Source organism: Cornus florida, unplaced genomic scaffold, assembly GCF_030987335.1.
Source record: "Cornus florida cultivar Cherokee Brave unplaced genomic scaffold, ASM3098733v1 CherokeeBrave_3.0.0_Hap2_Chr08, whole genome shotgun sequence".
NCBI classification, from domain to species: domain Eukaryota; kingdom Viridiplantae; phylum Streptophyta; class Magnoliopsida; order Cornales; family Cornaceae; genus Cornus; species Cornus florida.
Window position 1 is genome coordinate 372,331 of NW_026775578.1, and position 27,006 is coordinate 399,336.

The 27,006-nt window shown below is 34.5% G+C and overlaps 1 protein-coding gene across 2 annotated transcripts; it reads left to right on the forward strand.

Annotated features, from left to right (window-relative positions):
* The first annotated feature begins 1,113 nt into the window (after positions 1-1,113).
* On the forward strand, positions 1,114-26,985 carry LOC132268736 (uncharacterized). Of its 2 annotated transcripts, none has more exons than XM_059769544.1 (22): positions 1,114-1,353; positions 1,888-2,183; positions 2,385-2,502; positions 2,817-2,899; positions 3,757-3,974; positions 4,071-4,197; positions 8,187-8,269; positions 10,105-10,314; positions 10,807-11,166; positions 11,572-11,737; positions 17,352-17,543; positions 18,532-18,738; positions 18,818-18,910; positions 20,107-20,321; positions 20,603-21,175; positions 21,274-21,354; positions 21,475-21,560; positions 24,438-25,181; positions 25,594-25,671; positions 25,877-26,013; positions 26,129-26,213; positions 26,517-26,985. In XM_059769544.1, the coding sequence occupies exons 1-20, from the start codon at positions 1,191-1,193 to the stop codon at positions 25,897-25,899; spliced, it is 4,116 nt and encodes a 1,371-aa protein (XP_059625527.1). In that variant the 5' UTR covers positions 1,114-1,190; the 3' UTR covers positions 25,900-26,013; positions 26,129-26,213; positions 26,517-26,985. The 2 variants fall into 2 exon arrangements, with proteins under 2 accessions (XP_059625527.1, XP_059625526.1); XM_059769543.1 differs by having other exon boundaries at positions 1,115-1,353; positions 25,594-25,747.
* The last annotated feature ends 21 nt before the right edge of the window (positions 26,986-27,006 follow it).

Sequence of the window (27,006 nt, forward strand, 5' to 3'; positions counted from 1 at the left end):
TTACAACTTGTTATACTGACTTTTTCATATAAATATCTTATACAATACCAACTTTTTCATATAACAACATAAGTAGTAGATTTTAACCAAAAAAAAAAAAAAAAACATAAGGTAGTAGAACGACCAATTTGAAATTGTCAAATTGAAGGATATTGTCAAATCTCAACAAGTCCACTCCAATCATTACAAGCCCCTCCAATCATTACTTAGATATAAATTCAAGCTTGGTAAACCAAATAGAAAAAATAGACATCTTTTCATTTAGAGCTCCAGTAATTGATTTGATTAGTTGTTGGAAGGTTCCACACGTTGGTCTCAGTAATTGATTTGATTAGTTGTTGGAAGGTTCCACACGTTGGTCTTAATATATACTACAATAATTATCTTTTTTATTGGGGGTAACAGAAATTAGGTATTGATAGAGGCACTCGTATGTTACTAGGAAGCCCATTTTTGACTCCCACCAATCATCTCCCTCCCTTGGTAGATGTAGTAGGGAAAGGGGCAAAAAAAAAAAAAAAAATTTACCTTTTTGTTTCAGGACACCGTGTCATTTTTGGTTAGGAAGAATTCTGCACACTTTTCGATTAGGAAGAATTCTGCACACTTTTAGTTGTGAAGAGTTATGCACACTTTATTTGGAGATCATAAATTAAAATAGTCTTTGGACCTTACTAGTTGGTGTGTTCGTATTCGAGTCCCTTCCCTTAATTTGTTAAGAAAAAAAAAATTAAAATTAACCTTTTCATAAATATGTGATATATATATATATTTAAAGGACATGAGAATAACTCCATCCTCACCTATAAACCAATAACAAATGCATACATCTTATTTAATTATGTATATTTTTAATTACCAAATCAAAAAAATTAGTGCAGACCTACTAATATTATTCTTGGACGCATACTCTTTAATTATAAATTCAGAAAAGTTCAAAATAATACTAATACTAATAATAAGTGTGTACACAAGATATACGTGAACAGTGAGGCTTACGGTGAATCGGTGATTGATGTAAAAAAACAGAGAAAAAAGTTAATACATGGGCCGTTGTAGTTGGTCCAGAGATAGATGGGCCACCGCCATAGAGTCCACGAGGTATGGAAACAGGGAATCGAGTCAAGGGAGGCTACAATGAAGAGTGAAGACGACTACTACTTTTCTCTCTTGTCTTTGTGAGTAAAGAAATGGCAGCGGGAAAGAGGGGCATGGGCACGAAAGAAGAAGAATGGCGAGTGCACAGCGGTGGTGGGCAATACCTGGGCGAAATCTCAGCCCTCTGCTTTCTTCACATACCTCCTCCTCCTCCTCCTCCTCCTCACATCTCTTCTCCTCCTCTTCTTCTTGCCGGTATGTATGTAGTGTGTGTGTGTATATATATATATATTTATCTTCTTTCTTATTTTATCGCTCTTTTTCTCTTTCCCCAATTTATCTATACATTCCAGTAGTCTCTAATTTAACTATGCGATTGTATGTTTCTTTTTATCCTTTTCACTTCGCTTCTTTCCTTTTTATACTTCCCTGCCTCTTTCTCCAATTTAATTTTGCATTATAATTATTCAATGTCTATGCCATCAGATTATTCATATATGTCAATATCTGTGTGTTTTTTATGCATTGGAGTCTCAAATATGATAATATATAAGCCACTTAGAGAAAATAAAAATCTACAAGGTGAGTGAACTTGCTCACTCATAATCTTGCTCCTGAAAATTCATTTTATTCAGGTTCATGTGTGGTAGGTTTATGATTCTCAAAGAGGTTCTAATAGTACTTCAACATGGTTCTGCATCTGTCACAACTTAAATAAGTAATACAATATCTTTAATTTACCATCACACTCTTATGCCGAGTTCTCACAACGCAATCTTGTCTCAACAGGTACCGGATCACAAATTCTACTTTATGATTTAAGAATGGGAAATTTGATTAAATCATTTAACGTGTTCGATGGTATCCGAGTGCATGGAATTTCCTGTACCACCACACAAGGATCGTTGTCTTCCACACTCGTTTTCAAGATTGCTGTGTTTGGGGAAAGGAGAGTCAAAGTATTTAGGTTATGCATCGAGATGGAGTTGACATTTCAAGATCAGTCAGAAGAAGGCACTCACTTGATTCTGTTACATTCATTACCAAAATTTGGTCACTGGGTTTTGGATGTTTGCTTCTTGAAGGTAAACATGTTCAAGATTTATTGCTTAATCATGTTCATACTTTTTATCATTCGTACTTAGTTACCCTTGAAGATGACATTGCTAATCATTCCTACTTAGTTACCCTTGAAGATGACATTGCTAATCATTCCTACTTAGTTACCCTTGAAGATTACATTATTAATCATTCTTATGCTATTTTCCATGTCGAGTTGGTAGTAGGACCATACAAGTTCTTCTGATGACGGGAGCCATCGTCTTGCAGTTGGTTGTAGTGACAACTCCGTCTGTTTCTGGGATATTTTGAAACCCATTCTGATTTTTGAAGTGAGATGTTCAGGTCAGTTTTCCGTATAAATTTGGAAGACTCTGATCGTGGTTGCAATTAACTTTTAGATTATGGTAGGTTTACATGTGGCAAACTTTTGCTGCCCTGTTGATTCTAGAAATTTATATTCCTTATGCCTTTTTAGCTAAATTAATTTTTTTTACTTCTCTTTTGTAGTAGCACTTAATCAAGAATTATGTTTAAAGTGCATGACTTCAAGAGTTAGGATTTGGTTTTCTTAATTACTGAGTTGTCTATGCTGTTTCATGTGTGGCATGACCTTTTCATTGTATTCCCCTTTTCTCATTTCATTTAATCATTTGTAGAGAGGTGTCTTTTGTATTCCATGCGGATGTGCGGCAGCCAAGTTGAAGCTCTTCGTGTGGCATCTGGTACTATCTACAATGAGGTGGCTAATCTTCCTTTATTATGATTTATTCTCCAAATTATTACACAAATTCTTGCCATTTAAACTTTAATATTTTAAGTTTTACAAAATATCCTATAGATTCATAAAAGTACTTTCTTGTCAATTTCTTTTTTCATAAAGTAAGTCATTATATGTGTTCGCAAATGATTTATTCTCCAAATTATTACATGAATTCTTGCCATTTAATCTTTAATATTTTAAGTTATAGAAAATATCCAATAGATTCATAAAATTTCTTTCTTGTCAATTTCTTTTTTCATAAAGTAAGTCATAATATGTGTACATAAAATTATGACAAACAATTATCATAGTAAATTAATAAATAGATGCACATATGTTTTAATTTTTATACATGTTGACATACAATATATACATACACGTATATTACCTTGTCATTGCCGTGCCCATGTTTTTAAAATTTACTTATCAGTATTTCTTTATTGTGTCCTCTCGGTATCCTGCATCCGTGTTTATGATTTATAGTTTTCAAATATCCTAGATGTGTTAATTTTACTTCCAAGAATAGTATCTTAGATTGAATTCTTTCACCGTTGTGTTTCAACTGCAAATATTTCAATGTGGTCTGAATGTAATTATGCTGATAATAAATTTGACGTGTGCATTCTTTGGAATTTTCTTGTACTTCTCCGATCATTGCATAGTTGTCCTACGTAAATCATTTGTGTTTTCATGTCCTGTACTTCAGAAAATTTGAATTAGAGATGCTCATGGCATTGGGATTTTATTTTGAAGTTGGAAATTTTCCTTGAATTATATATTTGAATTGCAATTTTTTATTTTTTTATTTTCTTTTAAACTAAGTTTGGTATGAGCAGATTATTGTTTGGAAAGTGGTTCCCCATAACCGGGCTTCTCTGAGAAGTCCAGTGGAAGATCATGTCAATATTACAAGTATAAACAACAGTCTCCAGCTTCACAGTCAGCAATATGAAGCTGTTCATATATGTAGACTTACTGGACATGAAGGTTCAATTTTTCGTATTTCATGGTCGTCTGATGGATCCAAACTGGTATCCGTCTCTGATGATCGTAGGTGATTTTTTCAACTTGTACCATTATTCCCTTTTATAGATTATTGAGTAATTATAGTAGAGATTCCTGTTATGGTTTTATTTCTTTTTTGATACAGTGCTCGCATTTGGTCAGTTCATGAGGAAAAGAAAGATAATCCCTCAGAGGCTGTCGACTCTCACTCAGTGGGCCCTGTGCTATTTGGTCACAGTGCTCGGGTCTGGGACTGCAGTATATTTGACTCTGTAAGCTCTGAAAATAGGTGTTCATTTATTCAATGTTCTTCAGTTTTTTCCTTCCCGTACACAAGAAACTTAATCTAAGTGCTAAGAAAACAGATTATCAATATCAGTCTGGAATCCGTATGCAATTTCCCTCATATATGGGTTCTGCTACTATTTTCTGCAAAGAAGCTATTTAGCTATGAGGGTAAAATGTCAGTGATAAGTGTCCACTCCTATGATTTCCTGTCTATTTGTTACCTACTTTATTCTTAGGTTGGTTAGCAACTTAGCATGCACCTGAAATGCTTCTCCATAAATAATGGCTGAGTGAGGTCTACAGCAAAGATTATAAACTATTGACAAATATGACATGAAATGGTCCAAAATGAAGAAGAAACAGAGAATAGGCATGCTGCAAATGAAAGCAGCACACTCATGTCCTTTTCATATGTTGTTAATTGTTATTATATAGTTTTTTCTCCATTTCTTTTTTCTGTGTGAATTCATCAATAATACATATATATATATATATATATACATATATATATATACTAGAAGATCAACGTGCGTTGCACGTGATGAAAAATGTTTGTAAATTTATTTATTTTTATGTTTTTGAATTATTCTTTTTTGATTCAATGATTTTTATGATTTAAAATTTTCATCTATAGTAGATACATTAATTAAAAAAATATCTATTTTCAAAGAGTTATCTTCAAATTGAAACATATTGAATTCTTTTTCTTTTTCTTTTTCTTTTTCCTATATATATAAAGATAAATGGTGTGACAATTGGGTGAGTCAAGTCTTTTGAAATTAATCAATAAAAATAATGAAAAATAAAAAATAAAAATGAGAAAGACGTGGCTTTTGGATAAGTCACATTTTTTGGAATTAATAAAAATAAAATAAAAATATTAAAGATATATATGAATAGAAATTATATTGAGAAAACATGTCAGATGTGACTTTTGGATGTAATATATACAAATTATATTGAGAAAATTATTAAAAAAATATAATATGTACAAAATAATTTAAATAGAGAACCAATATATTTTAATTGGAAATTATCTAAAGAAGAGGTATTCTTTGTAGGCATTTGAATTTAAAAGAAACTCTTTATGAAAGCAGGCTACATGGTAAGCAGAATATATACATTATTTATTTTTATAATAGGAGGTGTTGGTACTTATCAAAAAAAAAATAGGAGGTGTTGGAGTTTTTTTCACTCCGAGGTGTAAGTAGTTTTTATTTATTTATTTATTTATTTTTAGCAAGAAGGAATTAGTTAAGATGGTAACTTTTGAAGTGTTTAATTTTTATATTTGAAATTCAAAGGTGTAAATGTGTATTGGCAGGGAATATAAAAAACGTTGAAATGCTAAAAGGTGTAACGTTTAGGAATCCAAACTATGTGTGTGTGTATATATATATATATATATGCAATACAAAAAATATTTATTATTTTAGGATAGAGAAGGTGCTTGCAGTTAGAAGGTGTCTGTTACAATAGTCAAGTATTATTATTATTATTTGAAAAGTCAAGTTTCTTGAGAAAACAACCTTTTTAAACTAAAAAACAAATTTTAGTGTATATAAATAATACAAAATGAATACCCTTTTATAAGGGTTATAAATATATTAAACTGATTGAACTAAATACCATTTTATTCTAAATGTAACTCTAAACTCTAAAGTGTTTCTTAATTTCTCCGTATTCTTATCCTACATCTCCATGGAACACACTTTCAAAAATCTCTTCCAAATATAAAGACATTATATAACGGAATCATAAATACTTTGGAGAGAATTAGGCAAACTAGAGAACGTATATGAAAGAACAACATTTTCTAGAGAATTAAACAAGAAAGGAATACAGAATTAGACAGAAAAACAACATGGAAAAATAAACACATTATATACGCAAATAAGATATAAAGAGGCTAAAACACTTTGTTCTAACATAATATAAATAGTTCAAATAAAACATTATAAAATAATAATAGTCCAGTAAAATATCAATAAAAGGCATATTAGAATAAGAGAGAGTAAGAAACTTATTTCTGGCCTCTTGGAGAGTCGGGAGACTCAGGACAATTGTCATGTTGAATAACATTTATCAAGTCTTCCATTGACATGTTGCTCATAAATTCAAGATATATATATATATATATATATAATGAGATAGTATATTGGATGGACAAAGGAAGAAAGATTAAAAAAGAAACAAAGAGGACGATGTAAAACGTATATTGTTTTTATTGGACTACTATTCTATTTATAGGCTACAACACCTATTCATGAAATGATACATCTGTTCAACTATAAAAAGTTTTTACCACTAACTTTCTTCATAACCGTTCATATTTCTTTCACAGAGTAAGTGAGTATACAAAGAGTAAATTAGGGAATTGAAATATCCCACTTATTTTTTTTATAAAAAAAATTATAAATAGAGAGGTGATATATTTTAACTGGATAGAAAGTATTCATGAAAAAAAAAGTGTTTAATACAAATAAGTGTGTGAATTTAAAAGAAACTCTTTTCTAAAAGAAAACAATTTTGTAGGCAAAATATATAAAATAGAAAAGGGGTCTGGAGAGTGTGTGTGTGTGTTTTTTTTTTCGGCTTTGCAAATAGGTGCCAGTAGTTAAGGAAACTTTTCAAAAATTTATTTTTTATATTAAAAATCTATCTAAAGGTGTAAAATTGTATTGGCATGAATTATTTTTTTTAATAAAAAAAATAATAATAGAGGTGATATATTTTATCTGCACAAAAAGTCTTTGACCATGAAAAAAAGGGTGTTTAATGTGAATAAGTGTGTGAATTTAAAAGAAACTCTTTTCTAAAAGAAGACAACTTGATAAGCAAAATATATAAAATAGAAGAGTATCTAGAGAGTGTGTGTGTATTTTTTTTGGCTTTGCAAACAGGTGCTAGTGGGTAAGTAGGTAACTTTTCAAAAAAAAAAAAATATAAAAATTCATATTAAAAATCTAGCTAAAGGTGTAAAATTGTATTGGCATGAAATATCAAAAGGCCTTAAAATCCTAAAAGGTACAACTTTTAAGAATCAAAAGGTGAATAACAGTGGAAATTGAAAACCTGAAAAGTCATTAATAAAATTTTTAAATAAATTAAGTGTTTTAAAATGTATATAAATATTAGAAAATGAATCTACTTTTATAAGAAACTCTTTTCTTTAAGAAGACAACTTGATAAGCAAAATGTATAAAATAGAAGAGTATCTAGAGAGTATGTGACTTATCAAAAAAAAAAAATCATATTAAAAATCTATCCAAAGGTGTAAAAGTGTATTGGCATGGAATATCAAAAAACATTGAAATCCTAAAAAGTACGACGTTTAAGAATCAAAAGGTGCATAACAGCGGAATTGAAAACCTGAAAAGTCATAAATAAATTTTTTAAATAAATGAAGTGTTTTAAAATGTATATAAATATTAGAAAATGAATCCACTTTTATTAGTAGTGTATATATATATATATTCAAATTGCTTCTTAGTTTTAATTTCAATTATAATTCAATGTTCTGCCATTTGGTTGCTAGCTAGCAACATTTTTATGTAAACAACTAGAATATGGTCAATGATATGCTGTGCAACTTTGAGATTCTCATATTTTTGTGGTTGTTCCACCTACTACAGATGCTTTGGCTACTTTTGCCATGGTCTTGTTTTCCTTGTTTATACATCCATAATTTTAGAGATAGGTGAGGAGGCCTTCCCTCAAGGAATGGCAATGACTTGCATACGCCCTTTTTTTTTTTTTTTTTTCCTTCCTGTTGCATATGACTTTACTACCACAGTTCATGGACTGAAGGTATGTATCAATGCATTGTCCCTGTTGTTTCTTGTATTTTTCCAGAGCTGAGTATAGTTTATGATTTGATATACAATGTTGGTTTTTTACCATTTGTTTTGTTTTTCAAATGTAATAACATCAGTAGTTCCAGGACTAACCTTCTTCATGGGGCTTTACTTAGTTAATTATCACTGCCGGTGAGGATTGTACATGTCGTGTGTGGGGACCAGATGGTAATCAGCTCAAGATGATCAAGGAGCACATGTAAGTCATGAACTTGTAATTGCCTATTCTGAGTTGTTGAGAATGAAACTTGATTATTGTGTTCCAAAACTTCAAAAATGAAGTTCTTTAATTAAATATTCATTACACCGAGTTATAGTACTTGTACTCAACATCCCATCGCTAATTTTGTTTCCTCCTTGCAATCTTTTGCTTTTACCTAGTCATCTGTTCCTACTCCTTCTTCTTGAAAGGAGGCTTTATCTATTTCTGGATGGAAACACGCTATGGATGAGGAAATGAGTGCTCTTCACAAGAATCAGTCTTGGGAGCTTACTGTTCTCCATGCTAGGAAACAAACTGTTGGCTGTCGTTGGGTTTACACTGTTAAGTATCTTCCTGATGGTATTGTGGAGCGTCTTAATGCATGTTTAGTTGCCAAAGGGTACACACAGACCTATGGTGTTTGATTACTCAGAGACCTTTTCTCCTGTAGCCTGTCTCAATTCTGTACGAGTTCTTCTTTCTGTGGTAGTTTGTTGTTCTTGGCCCTTATACCAGCTTGATATAAAGAATGCATTTCTTCATGGTGAGCTATAGGAGGAGGTTTACATGGATACCACCTGGTTATGTTGTTGCTGGTAGTGAGCAATTTTACAAGTTTTGAATTTTTTTTTTTTTTGATAAGTAATAATGAAATAAAAAGGCGTTCAAAGGGGGAGCGCGTCCCTTAAAGATGTATTTTTTGTAATTACGTATTAATTAGTCTATAAAATATTATATAAATATGTATTTTTTGTAAAATACAATTAATATCAGTGGATACATATACATGGTTTTTAACTGAAAAGGAATGTGAGGGTATTTCGGTATATTTGAAAAAGTCAAGAAGGGTAAATTGGCCTTTTCCATCAAGTTTTTGAGGTTAGTCGTTTACCAAGAAGAGGTAAAAATGTCATTTTGTACAGTGTCAGAGTACCCAACAAAGGGCTCACTGACGATAGGGGTGTCATTGAAATTACATGCCAAACTGAAAAGGAGGGTGAGGGTACTTGGGTATATTTGAAAAAGTCAAGAAGGGTGATTTGGCCTTTTCCATCAAGTTTTTGAGGTTAGGCAAGTCTTTCATCATAGAAGAGGTAAAAATGTCATTTCGTAGTGTCAGAGTACCCAATAGAGGGCTCACTGACGACAGGGGTGTCATTGAAATCACATGCCAAACATCAGGGGGTGTTGTGAGTGTAGGTGTCTCCAAACAATGCCTCCTTGTGTAATTAGGGTAAACATCAGGGGGTGTTAGTGTAATTTAGCCTTTCCTTTTTGCCTATATTCTTCTGATTGAGGATACACATCAATTACATATTTCCCTTGTGGCTTATTAGAGTGCTTTATATCTCATAAAGCCACAAAAGCAAATCTACTATTTGCTAGCATCTCTATACTTTTACTGCTTCAAAAGAGGTATGAAGTGTAACTAATTCGGTTTTTGTTGGCTATATCCCTTAACACTTCGATTCTTAGTCCTGTCTAAGATATGTTTATCTGTACTCTATATTGATCCAGTATAGCTTATGATGTTTTGATCCAAGATCATTCTTCATTATCCTGCCTTTTGAATTCAGTCTTTGTGGTGTCATGGTCAGAGTAGTCTTACTGTGACCTTGATTCCATTGGTTTTGCTGATATTGTAATTTTTCCTCTTTTTTGGCTTTTACAATACACGGTTATGAGTGGCTGAATGAGCATGTTAGCCAACGCGCCTTAGCTAGCTCATGTATCCATGTCAAGTGAAAGTAGTCCATATTTAACTGATTCCATTAATCATAGTAACATTTAACGTGTAAAAAGTTACTGTTACACTTTTTGTTACTGTGCAGTGGCAGGGGAATATGGCGATGTTTGTACGATCCAAATTCTTCACTTCTTGTTACTGCTGGTTTTGACTCTGCAATAAAAGTACATCAGCTGCCTGCTTCTTTGTCAAATAGCTCAGTGAGACTTTCTGAGGAGGTAAAAGAATTCACTGAAAGATCACTCTTCACTGTTCGTATCCCGATTTCATCACAGCATATTGGACTCGTGGACAGGTAATGCTGTAGAATGGGATGTTCCTTTGATGCCTCGTAAGCTTCTGAAGTTTTAATGCATTATAACTTTTATTTCTGAAGTGAGTGGAAAAACAGAATGTATTTGTCAATGGAAACCCTCTTTGTAATATATTGGGAAACATAGTATACCCATTCTGTGGATTGTGCATGAGTTCTTTCAGAGTAATGGCATTACCATGCATATTTGTGGGAATTTATGTCCCCTAAGTCGGTGACATGTTAAGACGGTCCTAGCCATATCTTCTTCATATTGTCTTGAATAGTTAAAGAACTGGAAATGGTATTTATGGAGGTTGAGAGAGTGGGAATACAAACATTCATATGGCTAAGTTGCTGAGACATATCTTTCATACTGTCTGCATACCTTAATATTTACTCTAAGTTTGCTTGCTTTACATACTCTTATCTCATTTAGATCATTCTACCTCAGTCTTTATTTTCTGGCATTTGTTTCCTTTGGTTTTTTTGCAGCAAAAGTGAATATGTACGATGCTTGCATTTCTCAAGTGAAGATACCCTTTATGTTGCCACAAACAATGGTTATCTGTACCACGCTAAACTATCTGATACTGGGGATGTAAAATGGACCGTACTTGTCAGAGTCAGTGAAAAGGTACCAATTGTTTGCATGGACTTGTTATCCAGAAGACCATCTGACGTTTCGAGCTGTATTGATGATTGGGTTGCTGTTGGAGATGGTAAAGGAAACATGACGATTGTCAGACTTGTTGGTGATGTTTGTAATCCTAAAGTATGCCTCGATTTTACTTGGTCAGCTGGAATAGAGAGACAACTACTGGGAACCTATTGGTGCAAGTCATTGAGTAATAGGTAATGGTAAATCCATAGCTTTGTAATATTATTGTGGTTAAACTACCTTTCCTTTAATCCAAGTCTTTTACACATTAGACTTCATCATCCCCCTTGAACTGCCAGTAAATATCTTTAGCTCAAAGGGTAAACTGATTGATGATTTAAGTGTCAACTATGTTTCCTCGCATGATTGTTATGCTACTAGCCTAACAAACCTTAGCAAGTCATGTATTATGATCATTAAATTGGTATGTGTGGCAAACACAAAGTGCGTGCGACTTGAATGGAGATCCATAACATGTTGATGAATTTATGCATTGTTTTACCGCCTTACAAATGGTTGAATGTTGTTAGTTGGGATGTATCATTCTACTGTTCCTTTATTATAAAAGCTCATGAGTTTCTGGTGTTCTAATCGTGTAGGTTCATTTTCACTGCTGATCCTAGGGGGACTTTGAAGTTATGGAGGCTATGTGATCCTCTACATTCTGTTCCATACAATTCTAGTTGTGCTGTCTCTTTAATAGCTGAATTTGTGTCATGTTTTGGAATACGGATAATGTGTTTGGATGCATCACTTGAGGAAGAGGTATTTTTTTTTTTTTTTATCATTTCTTTCTTCTTCTCATTTCATTTTCACTTTACGGTTCTGCAATGGGCTCTTTACTTTAATGTTCTCTGGCAATTTACAATTGAATTTGAGTTGTCAAACTGCATATATTAGCATCACCAAGACATAACTAATATATTCTAGTATCCCATCTAATTTTTAGCTTGACACTTGTCACCTTAGTTGGATAACATGTTCACACTTATTTTTTGACTGATTTTGTATCTGGTCAATGTTCACATCCAATGATTTATATATATATATAATGTATAGATATATATTTTAAAATGTTTGAATGTGGACCTAGAAACTGTTGAAAGTTAATGATATGGGCTGATAGATCACAATATGAAGATTTCATTGTCAATATTTGTGATGTAATGATATACGAGTAATAAAAGGTTATAATTTTGAAATCTCAGGAAATTCCTTCACCTATTGTGGTAGATATTATATATATTGGTCAACTTATTGATACACCAAGGGATGTCTGGTTCAATATCTCCGATCATCCCATAATGTCCAATACTTCTTTTTCTTTTCAATTTAATCTTATTGAGGAACAATATTTGATATTTTTTCCCAGGCCGAAACATTTTGACTTTTCAGTTTCGCCAGCAACTGACATGAAACCCACAAACAATCTCAATAATCTAGAATGTTGACCTAAATGAAATCATTTTTGTATAATTAGCCCGAAATATTGCCAGTTTGTTTGAAATCCACCATGCCGGTTGTTCAAATCATGAGAGAGAGAGCAGACAGTAACTTATATATTCCACACAAACCCTAATAAGCCTATGTAGGCTTATATAAAGGATACAAGTCTTACTTAATAACACAAGGGCCCTACCAACTATATGTAATTACATAATGACCCCAACATATATATATATATATATATATATATATATATATATAAAACATTCTAACACTCCCCCTCAAGCTGGAGAATATATATTAAATAATCCCAGCTTGGAACAGATAGTTCTTAACCGGTTATCACCCAATGCGTAAACATATCAGCTAATTGATCTTCAGACTTCACGAATGGAGTAGAGATGCTGCCACGTAATATTTTTTCTCGAATGAAGTGACAATCAACTTCAATATGTTTGGTCCTCTCATGAAACACATGATTTGATGCAATGTGAACTGCTGCTTGATTATCACAGAACAATGGAGTAGGAGCTTCAACTGTCAACCCAAGTTCTTTTAGAAAATGTTGTATCCATGTCAACTCACTAGTGGTATGGGCCATTGCCCTATACTCAGCTTCAGCACTAGATCGAGCTACCACCATTTGCCTTTTACTTCGCCATGTAGCAAGATTTCCTCCTACAAATGTGCAGTAGCCTTTAGTAGATCTCCTATCTGAAAGAGAACCAGCCCAGTCGGCATCTGTAAAACCTTCCACCCTGAGATGACCATTTGATTTATATAGTAACCCAAAACCTGGAGCTTGCTTGAGATATCGGATAATTCGAAGAACAACAATCCAATATGGCATTCTAGGGGCTCCCATGAACTGACTTACAACACTAACTGCGTATGAAATATCAGGCCGAGTGGTAGTGAGATAAATTAATTTCCCAACAAGGCGGCGAAATCTGCCCGGGTCATTAAATAGATACCCTCATCAGACACAAGTTTTGTATTTGAATCCATAGGAGCATCAACCGGACGACCACCCAACATACCTGTTTCTTCTAATAAGTCGAACACATATTTTTGTTGGGATAAACTTATACCCTTCTTGGATCTAGCAACTTCAATACCTAAGAAATACCTAAGTTTACCCAAGTCTTTAGTGTGGAATCGATATTGCAGAAACAACTTTAACTTAGCAATGCCTTCAGAATCATCACCTGTGATCACAATATCATCTACATACACCACAAGAAATATAAAGCCAGCTTTATTGCGCTGGTAAAATACTGAATGGTCGGTCTGACATCTGGTAAGACCAAATTTTAATGCCGCCTCAGAGAATTTTCCAAACCAAGCCCGTGGAGATTGTTTCAATCCATACAGGGCCTTTTTAAGGCGACAAACAGTGTGAAGATACTTCCCCTGGGCAACAAACCCAGGTGGTTGCTATATATAAACCTCTTCTGCTAAGTCACCATGCAAAAAGGCATTTTTAACGTCTAACTGAAACAGAGGCCAATGTCTATTAGCAGCAAGAGAAATCAAAACACGAATAGAAGAAATCTTAGCAACGGGGGCAAACGTCTCATCATAGTCAATACCATAAGTCTGGGTATAACCCTTGGCAACAAGACGTGCTTTTAAACGCTCAACTGACCCATCTGGAAGATACTTCACAGTATATACCTAGCAATAACCAACAAGTTTGGCACCTGGAGGTAATGGAACAAGATTCCACGTGTCATTTTGACGCAAAGCATCCATTTCATCTTGCATTGCTTTCCTCCAACCCGAATCAGACAAAGCATCCTGCATAGTCTTAGGAACAAATGTAGTAGACAACTGAGAGGAAAAACATGAGAAGGATGGCGATAAGGAATTATAAGAGACATAATGAGCAATGGGATGATTAGTGACACACGAGCGAGTACCTTTACGAAGTGCAATAGGCAAGGAATCAAACACAGTGGATTGTGTTGGATCCAAAGACTCTGAAGACGATGGAGGAGGCACGACAACAGATGGCTTTGGTCTTCGAGTGTACACCTGTAACGGGGCAGGCGAAGGAGATCTAGGTTGAAGAGAAAGTGAGGGAAGAGGAACCGCAGGAAGAGGCGACTCAAAAGTGATATCAAGAAGTGAATCAGTATCTGAAAAAGATGGGATGGACTCACAAAAGGTTACATCCACGCTAATAAAGTCCCGTTGAGAAACAGGACTATAGCAGCGATAACCTTTATGAGAATGAGAGTATCTAAGAAATACACACTTTGTGGCATGTGGGTCTAGTTTATCAAAACCAGGACCAAGATTGTGGACATAACATACACTTCCAAAAACTCAAGGAGTAAGAGAAAACAAGGGAGAATCAGGAAATAAAATAGAATGTGGAGATTTGCCATCTAATACAGATGACAGCATACGATTAATAAGATGACAGGCAGTAGAACAGCATCACCCCAGAACCGTTTAAGCATACGCATATGAAACAAAAGAGCACGGGTTACTTCTAAGAGGTGTCGATTCTTACGTTATGTAACTCCATTTTGTTGAGGAGTATAAACACATGAATTTTGATGAATAATTCCTTTATCACTAAGATATGTATCAAAGGGGGTTGAAGAATATTCCTTAGCATTATCAGAACGTAGAATACGAATTGCGCATCCAAACTGAGTTTTGATTTCTTTTCGAAGTTTTTGAAAAATTATAAATAACTCAGAATGATCTTTCATTAGAAACAACCAAGTCAGGCGAGAATAATCATCCACAAATGTCACAAAATAATGAAATTTATTGATTGAAGAATGCATTATTGGACTCCATACATCTGAATGAACCAAATGAAAAGGACTAGAGACACGATTATTAACCCTAGACTTGAAAGACACGCGATGGTGCTTACTAAGTTGACAAACTTCACATGGCAAGAATTTCAAATGACTAAGATTAGGAACTTGACGCTGCAAAACTTGAAGTGACGGGTGAACAAGACGACAATGCCACTGGAATGGAGACAGAGAAGACTGAAGAGCCACAGGATAAGGTTCCAAATCAAAGTAATATAAGCCACCAACTTCATGCCCAGTACCAATCTTCTTCTTCGTCTTGAGATCCCGAAACACACAAGAAGTAGGATAAAATATAACAAAGTCTAATACTTTACAACGAACAAGGCAGAGACGACGACAAACAAGCTTCAGATCTGACGACAACGAACGAGGCTTCAGATCTGACGATGGTGAACGAGGAGCTGCCGGTGAAGACGAACGAGGCAGAGACACCAGCACCACGGTCATGATTCCGATCTTATACAAGAACAACACAATTACAGACTCTCACACCCATGAATTCGTGTAGCTCTGATACTATGTTCAAATCATGAGAGAGAGAGCAGATGGTAACTTGTATATTCCACACAAACCCTAATAAGCCTATGTAGGCTTATATAAAGGATACAAGTCTTACTTAATAACACAAGGGCCCTACCAACTATATGTAATTACATAATGACCCAACATATATATATATATATATATAAACATTCTAACACCGGTATTAATTGGGAGTAGCTTCCAACGTCTCTTCACAAAGAGAAAAAGAAAAATAAACAGTCAAGGCCAATATCTCAGATTTTTTGAGGAAAGGGAAGATGAAGAGGGAGAGAAGAGAGGAAGAGCAAAGGAAAAATAAGCAAAAACCGTTTAGTCCATTATGGTTTTGAATAGGCATGACATTTAATAGGTGGATGCATACAGTTCGTTTCTTTCTATTTTTATTTTCCCTTGGCTTATGAAATAAACAATGGGTATAAGGAACACCCGATCTTGTAAAAGTTTCAAACCTTATTTGATTAAGATGTCATGCAATGAAATTACTGAAACCATGACAGGCCCTTTTAATTGGGAAAAAAGACAAGATAATTTTTTCTTTATTTTTTATATTTCCTGCTTAAGTAGTTCTTGACAATTAAGACTTTGTTGGATTGGTTTTGATATAGTATGATCTATGGTATTGTGATGGATAGCGCAAGTATTTCCTGTAAGCAGATCACTAGATTGACTAAGAAATCTGCTGGGCTAGTCCAGTGCATGAGGCTCTCGTCACTGAGGGATCTGGGGAGGGTTAGATATGTACAGCCTTAGCTCTACAATGAGGAGAGGCTGTTTGTCGTTTCGAACAGGTTACAAAAGAGCAACCTTACCATTATGTCAAGGCCTACCCTCAAATCAACTAAAATCTAATAGTCAAATAAAAGTTTGAGTTCCAGGTTTGTGTTTATTTTAAGAAAAATAATGTTATTTATTTCAATATTAACAATAAAATTCTTAACTGTCCAACCCATATGGGTATCAAATTAATTTTAAAGATACTTCATGTATCTAAGAAATATCATTGTATAGTTGTTCTACATTACTTTGATAGATGTCTTCTTATTGACATAGCTTACTTTTCATTTCCAAACCAGTGTCCTCTAATGTGGATGAGTGTGTAGACCTCAAACATATATATATATATATATATATATATATATATATAAGTACCTCAAACGAATTCAATTAATCTCCTAATGGCTTGTATTTACTCGGAGCTAAATCCAACCTTATATTTCCAAGCTTTTCCAGACTTTACGTCATTTCAATTTTTTGTTTTTTGTGTGTGTGTTTCCAATTCTGAGTTGACCGCAACAACACTAGGAAACAAAAATTTGGTCTTTGTGCAAGAAATATTGAAATTCTTTCAGAGAACATGGTCTTTCAAATTGTTATTTTGATGAGACAACAAATTGATTAAATAGGCGCACAACTCATTAAAAATCAAGAACGTCTAGCATGCTAAGTTCGAATGTGATTTAATGAAATTCTTACTGCTTTATGAATTTTTAATTTTTATGATAAATCTATTTATCGATCTACTAGATCTCGTGGTTAATTTTTTTCAGATGCTGTTGTGCGGGGATCTACGTGGTAATTTGCTATTATTCCCTTTGTCAAAGGGCCTACTGTTGGGTACATCTGTTGCTTCAGAAGTGAAAATATCTCCACTAAATTATTTCAAAGGAGCTCATGGGATATCGAGTGTGTGCAGCATTTCGATAGCTAGATTTATTTCCAGTCAAATTCAGATACGTTCGGTATGGCCTGAATTCAAGCTTCTTTAATGTCTCACAATCCTTGCTTTTCAAGTAATTTAATTACCAAAAGAAAAAGAAATTAAGGAATTAAAAAAAAAAAAAAATTCCCCTCTTGAAATTCTCACAAGAAGTAGAAAGTAAATTTAAGGAAAGTGAGATCAGCATAGTTGGATGTTTTTCCTTCTTCATTATCTTCCTCTTTGTAGACATAAATTTCTAGTCTGAAAATCAAGAACTAAAAACACGGAAAAGATATTACTTATTTCCTGTTTTGTAAAAATCAGTAGAATCCTCTATGATATATCCTTAGCCACAAGTAATAATTTGTGATTCATTCTCCTCCGTGCATCTTCGTTTGAAGACTGACGAGCTTGTTCCTAAATCAGATAATTAAGAATTTCTCCAAGTCTTTGAAGTTGGATATGGAGAGTATTTCTGAGTTTGAGGGTGTTGGGACCTGACTTGGTAGAAAGACATAGTTTCAAGTTCACTAATCTCTTGGTCTCTAAATGTCTCTATCCATGCTTGTATTGCAAGGTCTTGTATTCATGCACTAATTTATGGTGTGTTCAATTAAGAAATTTCAATGAAATTGATTATAATTCCAAAATAAAATGGGAGAAACTTGTCTCCATTTGTTTGGATTATTTTAAATTTTAATTTTGATTTGTCAAATTTTCTCATACAAGCCTTGGCCTCGAGATCTCAGCACATGTCTCCAGCAGGACCTACACTCGTGCGCTTAACTATGAGTATTTAACTTTGATTTGATCATAGAGGCTTTGACCTTTTGACCAATCAAAAGGTTTGTGGGTCATCTAAATTTTGTTTCTATTTTTGTCAAATAGCAACTGAGAAGGCATTCTTATGAAACCACTCAAATTCTGCAAAAATAACATATTTTATTTATGTAGACAAAAATGTGTAACATACTTCATTGTATGTGGAGTTTATTTGTTAGTTCTTTTGTTATTTCATTTTTATTCAGACTGGAGCAGATGGATGCATATGCTATTTGGAATATGATAAAGATCGACCAAATTTGGAATTTATTGGGATGAAACAAATAAAGGAAATGAGTTTTATACGATCTGTCGCCAATGCCAACTCTTGTGATGATTTGATTAGTGGCAACTATGCAATAGGCTTTGCATCAGCCAATTTTATAATATGGAACTTAACGACTGAACGGAAGGTACTCTCTCTCTCTCTCTCTCTCTCTCTCTCTATTTAAGTTGATTTTGATGTCATTTGCTGAGACTCATGTGGTGCAGGTTTTCCAAGTTCCATGTGGTGGATGGCGGCGTCCTCATTCTTATTATCTTGGTGATGTACCGGAATTGAAGAGCTGTTTTGCATTTGTCAAGGTTTGGTCTTCTCTCTCTCTCTCTAATTTGAAAAAAAAAAAACAATATACAATTATCTTCTGTTTAGTCAACTATGCTTTTGTCATGCACATGCAATAATTGAGATAGTTAAGAAACTTGTGCAAGTAGCTGACCCTAACAAATGATCAGATTTAATGAAAATTTCATTGTGTTGTATCATTAGTAAATATCTTATGAGCATCACATGGGACATTGCACTGGAACTTTATTCATTTCTTCTTCTTCTATAAGTAATTTTATTTAAAGGCAGCTAAAAGGGGCTGCAATCCGTGAATACAGCATGTGTACCAGAGGATTAACCTATACAACAAAGAAAATTTTTGTTGGTAGAAACGCACCCGTGTCTTGACAGGTGGCTGCAAAGGCTTAGTGAAATTGAATCAGAACAATTCGAATGTGATTTTGGTGATGACAGGGTGCTCTGTCAGCCCATTATTCTCTAATCACTGCCCTTGTTGATCAAATGCTATTCCCATGCTCAGCATTCGCATGTTGTCTATAATTGGTTGGGTCATCTTTGATCTTCCTCTGCATGTTTCTGGTCCTGTCTTTTTTTGGCCAAAAGATATAAAATTTGACATGTCCCCTGCTTACAGAAACAAAATTATAAACTTGTTAGCTCCTTCATTTAATTTTATTCTTCTCTGTAAGACATCTTGAAACAAAAAAGTCATGGTACAGATCACGAACATTCATTGTGGGCTCATTTCAGATTATCACACGGCATGGATTTCTTAAATTGGAAGGAGAATTCACAAATTAGAACCTCAACTAAATTTCATTTGATTTCATAAAGTGGGTTCTCTTCATCGCTAGACTTCAATTCTAGCTGTCTATTTTTACCTTCGAAATCATATTTTAGAATCATATGACAATTTGATGAGATCCTAATTTGTGATAAGATGCGGCTATATGGGCGCATTATTATTAATTTTTTAAGGTGATATATATCATTTTCCTATAGTTTTATTTTTCTATTCCTTTGTTTTTGAAAACATTGGACCTGTTTCGTATACCTTGAAAAAGCTTCATTAGAAACTATATGGTCAAAGATGCTTGGGGCTTTGGGGCTACTAAGCAACATTCTCGCATTTTCATGTTGATAATAAAGCATATCGTTACAGTATGTCTCAGAAGTTCGGTTTCATTCTTATAATTGCTGCCTTACTTTGTAGGACGAGGTCATCTATATTCATAGATACTGGATAACAGACAGTGAGAGGAAGATATATCCTCAGAATTTTCATTTGCAATTCCATGGGAGAGAAATGCATTCCTTATGTTTTATATCTGGAGATTTACAATTCAATTCAAATGAAAAGCTGGGGCTTGTTTCTGATTCCATTTGGATTGCAACTGGATGTGAAGATGGAACTGTGAGGTTGACAAAGTATGTGTTTGGAAACCTGAGTCAGGATTGTATGCACAATTATTGTTCCTAAATATCATGTTGTATTATTGATTTTTTTTTTTTACTTTACCTAGAACTTGCCATTACAAGCCTGATTGCAATGGCATGTGCACAATGCATGTAGCTCTATAGTACTAGTTTTTTTATTTATTTTTTATTTTTTTATTTTAAATATGCTTGACATTTGACTCCTCCAAACAAGAAGTAACAATTTTAGGTGCAATAAAATTTGGCAAGCTAATGGAACAGAAAATACTCAGGTATGATTCGGGTGTTGAGAGTTGGTCTGCATCAAAACTGCTAGGGGAACATGTTGGCGGCTCTGCAGTGAGATCAATATGCTTTATTTCGAAGATACACAAGATTGCTGCTGATTTAACCAGCATGCCTAATGGGATAAGTGGCCAAAATGCAGCATTGGAGGACAAAGAGAGCCCTTGCTTGCTAATTTCAGTTGGTGCAAAGCGGGTCCTAACTACATGGAAACAGAAATATTCAATTAGAGACATCAAGCAAGAAGTGCTTGCTGATGGGACAGATAATGGAACTGAATATGACTTTAAGCCTTCTTCAGGAGTGTTCCCGTCAATGTCGTTCCAGTGGCTTTCCTCCCATATGCCTACCAAGTATAGTAGCACTCATGAAATAAGAGATAACAATGAGAATGAAAATGGAACTGAAAATGTTTCCGGTATAGTTTCTGATGCACTATCTGGATCAGTTTTTTCAGAAAGGGGGAAGATGGAATTAAAAAGTTGCTTTGGGGATAAATGCGAAAATGACTGGAGATACCTGGCTGTTACTGCTTTTCTTGTTAAAGTTGCTTATTCCAGGTGGAGTGAGATAATAATAATGTTTTGTGCTTATTCTTCTTTCACTCTGGAAATCAGTTCCAAAGTTATAACATCATCTCAAATTTGTCACCTTTCAGGAAAACTGTCTGTTTCGTTGTTGTTGCTTGTTCAGATGCCACACTTGCTTTACGGGCTCTCCTATTACCTTATCGGCTTTGGTATGCATTAAGCTACCCATCGCTTGGTTTACTCAATGGTTTACAAAAAATTCCTTCTTGAATTATTGTTTTCTTCATATCTTACCTGGCATTCTTCTTTCTTTCCTTGTCCTGTTTCAGGTTTGATGTTGCATTGTTGGTTCCCCTTTCATCACCAGTTTTAGCATTGCAGCATGTCATCATTCCTACATGTCTGCCATCTGAAGGTTAGTCCGTTGTTTGAATTTTTCATATTTAGCTGAATAACTTAAAAGTCTAGTTATTGTGGTAATCTCTAGTCATGGCTTTTCCTCTCTTCACCGTTTCAGTATATTTGCTTCTCTTGAAGAAATCTGTTGGCCCCTAATCATTCAATTTCCTTCTTTTTCTGGAAAATTTTGAACTAGCCAGTTAAGATTCCTGTTGTCACATGAAATTTCAGGCGGGACTTACTGAAACACCTATGTTTCACTGAATGCCCTAGATTTTCAATATTCCATATGCATCGTTTGTTTGTTGCTCATGAAACCAAAAACCTTGGTCGTTACAATTTGAACATGACTCAGTTATCCTCGTCTTCTGTCCCCACTCCCAACCCACCTTTAGGTTCTAGAATCACACACTGATATTGCTGAATGTGACAAACAATTTAATTCAACATGAAATTGAGAGCATAACGTGTCATTTGAAATGCGGTTTGTTGTGTGTATATGTATGCACATGTAGGATTGTTAGAGGATATAAATATTAAATTTACATCCTCTCGGACAGTTAGAGGATTTAAAATAAAAGATGTTAATTAAAATTGTATCAAAGCCAAACGGTCCTAAATTCAAACCTCACTGTCACCCTAATAATTAAAATTGAAACACATATTAAACGAGTTAGAAGTCAGTTAGATACAAAACTAAAATACCAAAACTAACCTTTACTAACTTTTACTTCATTTGTCGGCACAACACGTAAAACTCCCCCATCTCGTTTCTTTTCCTCTCTTTATTTCCTATCTCAAGCCCAAATCACACAATGAACTGTGATCCATAAGTCAATTAAAGAACTGAAACATTCTAACATTTGAACTCATATTTCAGTAAAAAGAACTGAAACTTTTTTTTTTTTCTTTTTTCGGAAGGTTGCAAAGAACTGAAACTTGAAACCTATCTATATGCATATACTAGTTTGCATATACATGATAAAAACACATGATCAACTGAAACTTGACACCTATCTATATACATGTACAAGCTTGCATATACATGATAAAAATACATGATAAAAGTACATAATCAAACTGAACCAAATTCATAATCAAATCAACTGGAATCATATTTGGCCATGAGTTGTTGTCAAAGTAACCAAAATCAACCAAAAATTCAATCAGAAACTGTAACGAACCCAAGCCCGAAGCCCACCTATACACATATACAGACATGGATTGAAACTCGAAATTCATGGATAAATCCGCACCAAATTCATATTCCAATCGATTAGGATCACATTTGCCCATCAATTGGTATCAAATTCAACCAAATATATATATATATATATAAACTGCAAAGAATCGAAACTGAAACCCACTTATAAACATACACATACAAGAACATACACTTCCTCATGTCGATCTGGTAGTCTTGGAGTCCAATGATAGATTTTGAAGGTCGATGTTGGTGGTGGTTGTGGCCCTGGGCTCGACTTCTTGGAGCAGCGGGGATGGTGGCTGTGATGATTGAAAATAAGGGTTTGGACCCCAATCAAGTCTGGGTTTGTTTAATCCCCCATACAATCCTTCGAATTCTTCAATAGATTAAATAATTTTCTCAGTCAGCAGAGAGATGGTGATGGTGGAGGAAGAGGGATGAGGCCAGAAGTGGCAGCATCGGCAAAGAAAAATAAAGAGGAAGAGAGATAGTGGTAGTGAAGATGGTGACTATGTTGTGGTGGTAGTGGTAAAGATGGTGGATGTGGTGGTGAAGATGGTGTGGCTGTGGCGGTGGTCGATGAGATCGTGAGGAAGAGGAGAGAGAGTAGTGAGAAGGGAGATTGAATAAAGAAGCCCGGCTTACATCAGCATGCCATTCACAAATAAAATTGAGGGTTCTTTGGTAAATTTACATTTTAAGTTAACATTCTTAACTATGGTTAATTCTGAGAGGGTGTGCCAGTTATTTTTCAAAAACTTTAATATGTGAATAATAAAGGTAAACCTTCCTTTTTCAAAAACTTTAATATGTAAGTAATAAAGGTGAACCTCAGGGGAGGTCAGAGTAATTTACCCTATATTTTTTATCCTTGAATATTACCCAATTTCCTATGTTTATTATGTTATTGGATGAGATTAGCTAAATATAAGGTGAGTTTTTATCTATTGTGGAAACTAAAGATATTTGATCTCTTCCTCATTCTGTAGCAACAACGAATCATGTAGCTTAAGGCAGCACTATGAGTTTATTGGAAATGAAACTAGCACTGATTTCTGATGATACTAAGTATGACCCAGGGAGTTAGTGACCCTTTTAATCCAGTCCATATAATGTCTTTTTCGGGAGATAGAGGAATTTCAAATATATAGGCCGCGAATGAGGGAGAAAATATAAATTGTGCTTAACATTTAAAACAGATTCAAAACCTAACCGCATATTGTTTTGCCCCAGTTGATTGTTTTATCTTTGTTGATGATATGATGTCTGCCATCTGGAATTTCATGAATGTAGAGCTAGTATGAAGACTCGCTGTGTTGCCAATGCTTAGATTTTTCTATTGTATTTCCCATGCTAAAATATTTAGAGCTGGACATTTTGTGGTTAGAATATTTACAGTATACTAGTAGGGGTCATTGGTTGTTGTAGTAAAATCTCAAACTGACAAGTGTGATGACACGGGTTTTCTCTTGAGATCGGTCACTTTGTGCAAAATTAGTGTCAAATGTTAGGTCTTTCTCCAGTCTTCCTCTCTCAATACCCTGTGTAGGCTGGACTAGTGTTGAGCAATGGCCTTCCTACCTTTGCACTATGTTTCTTTTGTAAGAAACGCATTCTTTATCTTTATATAATCTATTGTGTCTCTTGCCTAGAGTTATTGATTATTGTTCAAAATTTGATTCACAGATAACATTCAGAGTGGAAATGTGTATCTTGTAATAAGTGGATCCACTGATGGCAGTATTACCTTTTGGGATCTAACTGGAAGTGTTGAAACTTTTATGTGGGGGATGTCAAATCTCCAAATAGAGAAGTCTATTGATTGTCAGAAAAGACCTCGCACTGGAAGAGGAAGCCAAGGTGGACGTTGGTGGAGAACTTTGAGAAGCAGCACCCCAAAGAAGAAACCAGGCAACGGTTCCGTCGCACCGGGAAACTTGGACAGTCCCAGAGAAAACATCCTAAATAATGATGCATGTGGAACCTCATCAAAATTAGCTGATTCCTTAAAAAGTGCGACTGCTTGCTATCAAGCTTCAAGTAATGCATCCTTTGGGTCAGATGTGAACACGGATAAAAACTCATCGGAAATATGTACAATACGTCCCTTGCATGTTTTTAAAAATGTTCACCAATCTGGGGTCAATTGTCTCAATGTTTCAGATATGAAAAACAAGAGACCATCTGACTCGGATTTTCTCTACTATGTATTAAGTGGGGGTGATGATCAATCACTTCACTGCCTTGGATTTGAGTTGGCTTTTCTATCAGTAGGTCAGTATTCTGAGAATATGAATCCAGACATTGCACATGGTACCTCTGAATCTGAAAGTACGAAGGACCTCCTTGATCATTTTCACAACCAAAATTATAGAATCCGATTTTTATATCATGACAAAATCGCTTCAGCTCACAGCTCTGCTGTAAAAGGTACAATATTAAATGCTGTATATTTAATTGATTCACACTATTTGTCCACTGGAAAATGAGGACATGTGAGGGTGTTTTCATTAGTATTTGACTTTCCAGTGGTATATCTTCCTTCATTTGGTACCAGGCTTAAACTTAATAAGTTTGGTAGAAATTTTTATTTTCTTCCATGCACCATTGTAAGAAAGACTTCTAAGCCTTGCATGAAAGTATAAGGTTTTCATGGGATTTTGTGAATCTTTTTTTTTTTTTTTTTTTTTTTTTTTTTTTTTTTTTTTGTGTGTATTTTAATTTACAACAATTCAGGTACAGACTTGTACCATCTAGAACTTCCGAGCAAGGTCTATTATGGAGAAATTCCTGAAACATTTGTGCCGGATGATGAAATACGATTGTATTTTATTTTGTGAAGGTATTTGGACAGATGGATGTTGGGTGTTCTCAATTGGTCTTGATCAGCGCATCAGGTGTTGGCATCTTGATAAGCATGGTAAACTAACTGAGCATGCTCATATAGTTGTTAGTGTGCCAGAGCCAGAAGCTTTGGATGCTAGAGCATGTGGAAGGTGATCTAATCATTTATTGATCAGCTTGCATCCATAAGCACCTTTGTGAAGTAATCATTCTAGTTTAACAATTGTGATCCTGATGATTTTGTTGTTTGGGCTTTCTGGTGCTGTTTATATCTTATCCAGAAACTACTATCAGATTGCAGTAGCTGGAAGAGGGATGCAGATGGTCGGGTTCTCTGCATCCTGTGGCTTGGATGGCAGAGATTGTGCCCATTTCTCGTGATTTGTACTAACCCTTTGGACATTTGGGAGGTTGTAAGGTACTGTCTTTGTTTTCTCTTGATGTTATTTATGAGAATAATGGGGGTTTCTACTTTGGGTGGATCACGAAGTTCGTTTACTGAATAAGATATGTTTTATCTTTGGTGCAAATAGAAGGTGAATTCTGCAGTTTTCAGATTGTCCTGGTTAGAGAGACCTTATACAAAGTGTACTGCTAATGTGCAAGAACATATCAGTGGTAAGTTTTGGGAAGTTTGAACAATTGGCTTGTCGTGGGTATTCCTCAAGAATTATTCAATATATTTTTATTCCTTAAAATGTTTTCTTATTTACTTTTTGTTCTTAAACCTTGATTCATGTACTTGACCTTATGTAGTTAAGATTATGGCCTATTGTGTTCTAATTGAGAAATTCTTTTTATTTACTTTTTTGTTTTTCCATTAAAACCAATCTTCAACATGTGGTTAATTTTGACAATCTTAAGTTTTCTTGTGAAGATTGTCAAAATTAATTAGTTGACTCTAAACTCCGGTTTTTGTAGGGTGTTCAAGGTTAGTGCTGATGTACACTCAGGAAATCACCTATGGTATTTCAGAACATGGGAGTGAAATTTCTGCTAAGAGCCTTTTTTTGCAACATGATTTTTGTCCTCCCCTAGTTCCCCACAGCAAGAATTGATCAGAAGAATCGATCTTGAGAGCTGATGGTTCATGAGGCACCAGGGATCAAGCCTTTTTCCAACTAGGTCAATGTCTTGGGGTTTTGCAACATGAATTTGTTTGACCTAAATTATTCAGGATTACCTTGAATTCCAGTTACTGCTCCTATATTTACCCGTACCCAATGCATTTGACAGCATGTCATTAACTCAGTTGTTTGCTCCACCATTCAACACCTGAAGTTCTGTATTCAGGTAAGGCTGTTATTTTCTTGTTTGACTTGCAAAGGTTAGCATGCAGATTGACAATTTTTTGTAACATTTTACTTAATTAATTTAAGCTTCTTTTGCCTGGACTTAAACTAAATGGTTG

Bases quoted from the DNA above. Each gene is read 5' to 3' on its own strand.
- LOC132268736 (XM_059769543.1), top strand. From the start codon at position 1,191: ATGGCAGCGGGAAAGAGGGGCATGGGCACGAAAGAAGAAGAATGGCGA. The intron at 8,270-10,104 runs GTAAGTCATGAA...GTTACTGTGCAG, and splicing joins AAGATGATCAAGGAGCACAT to TGGCAGGGGAATATGGCGAT. The intron at 18,739-18,817 runs GTACTCTCTCTC...CATGTGGTGCAG, and splicing joins ACTTAACGACTGAACGGAAG to GTTTTCCAAGTTCCATGTGG.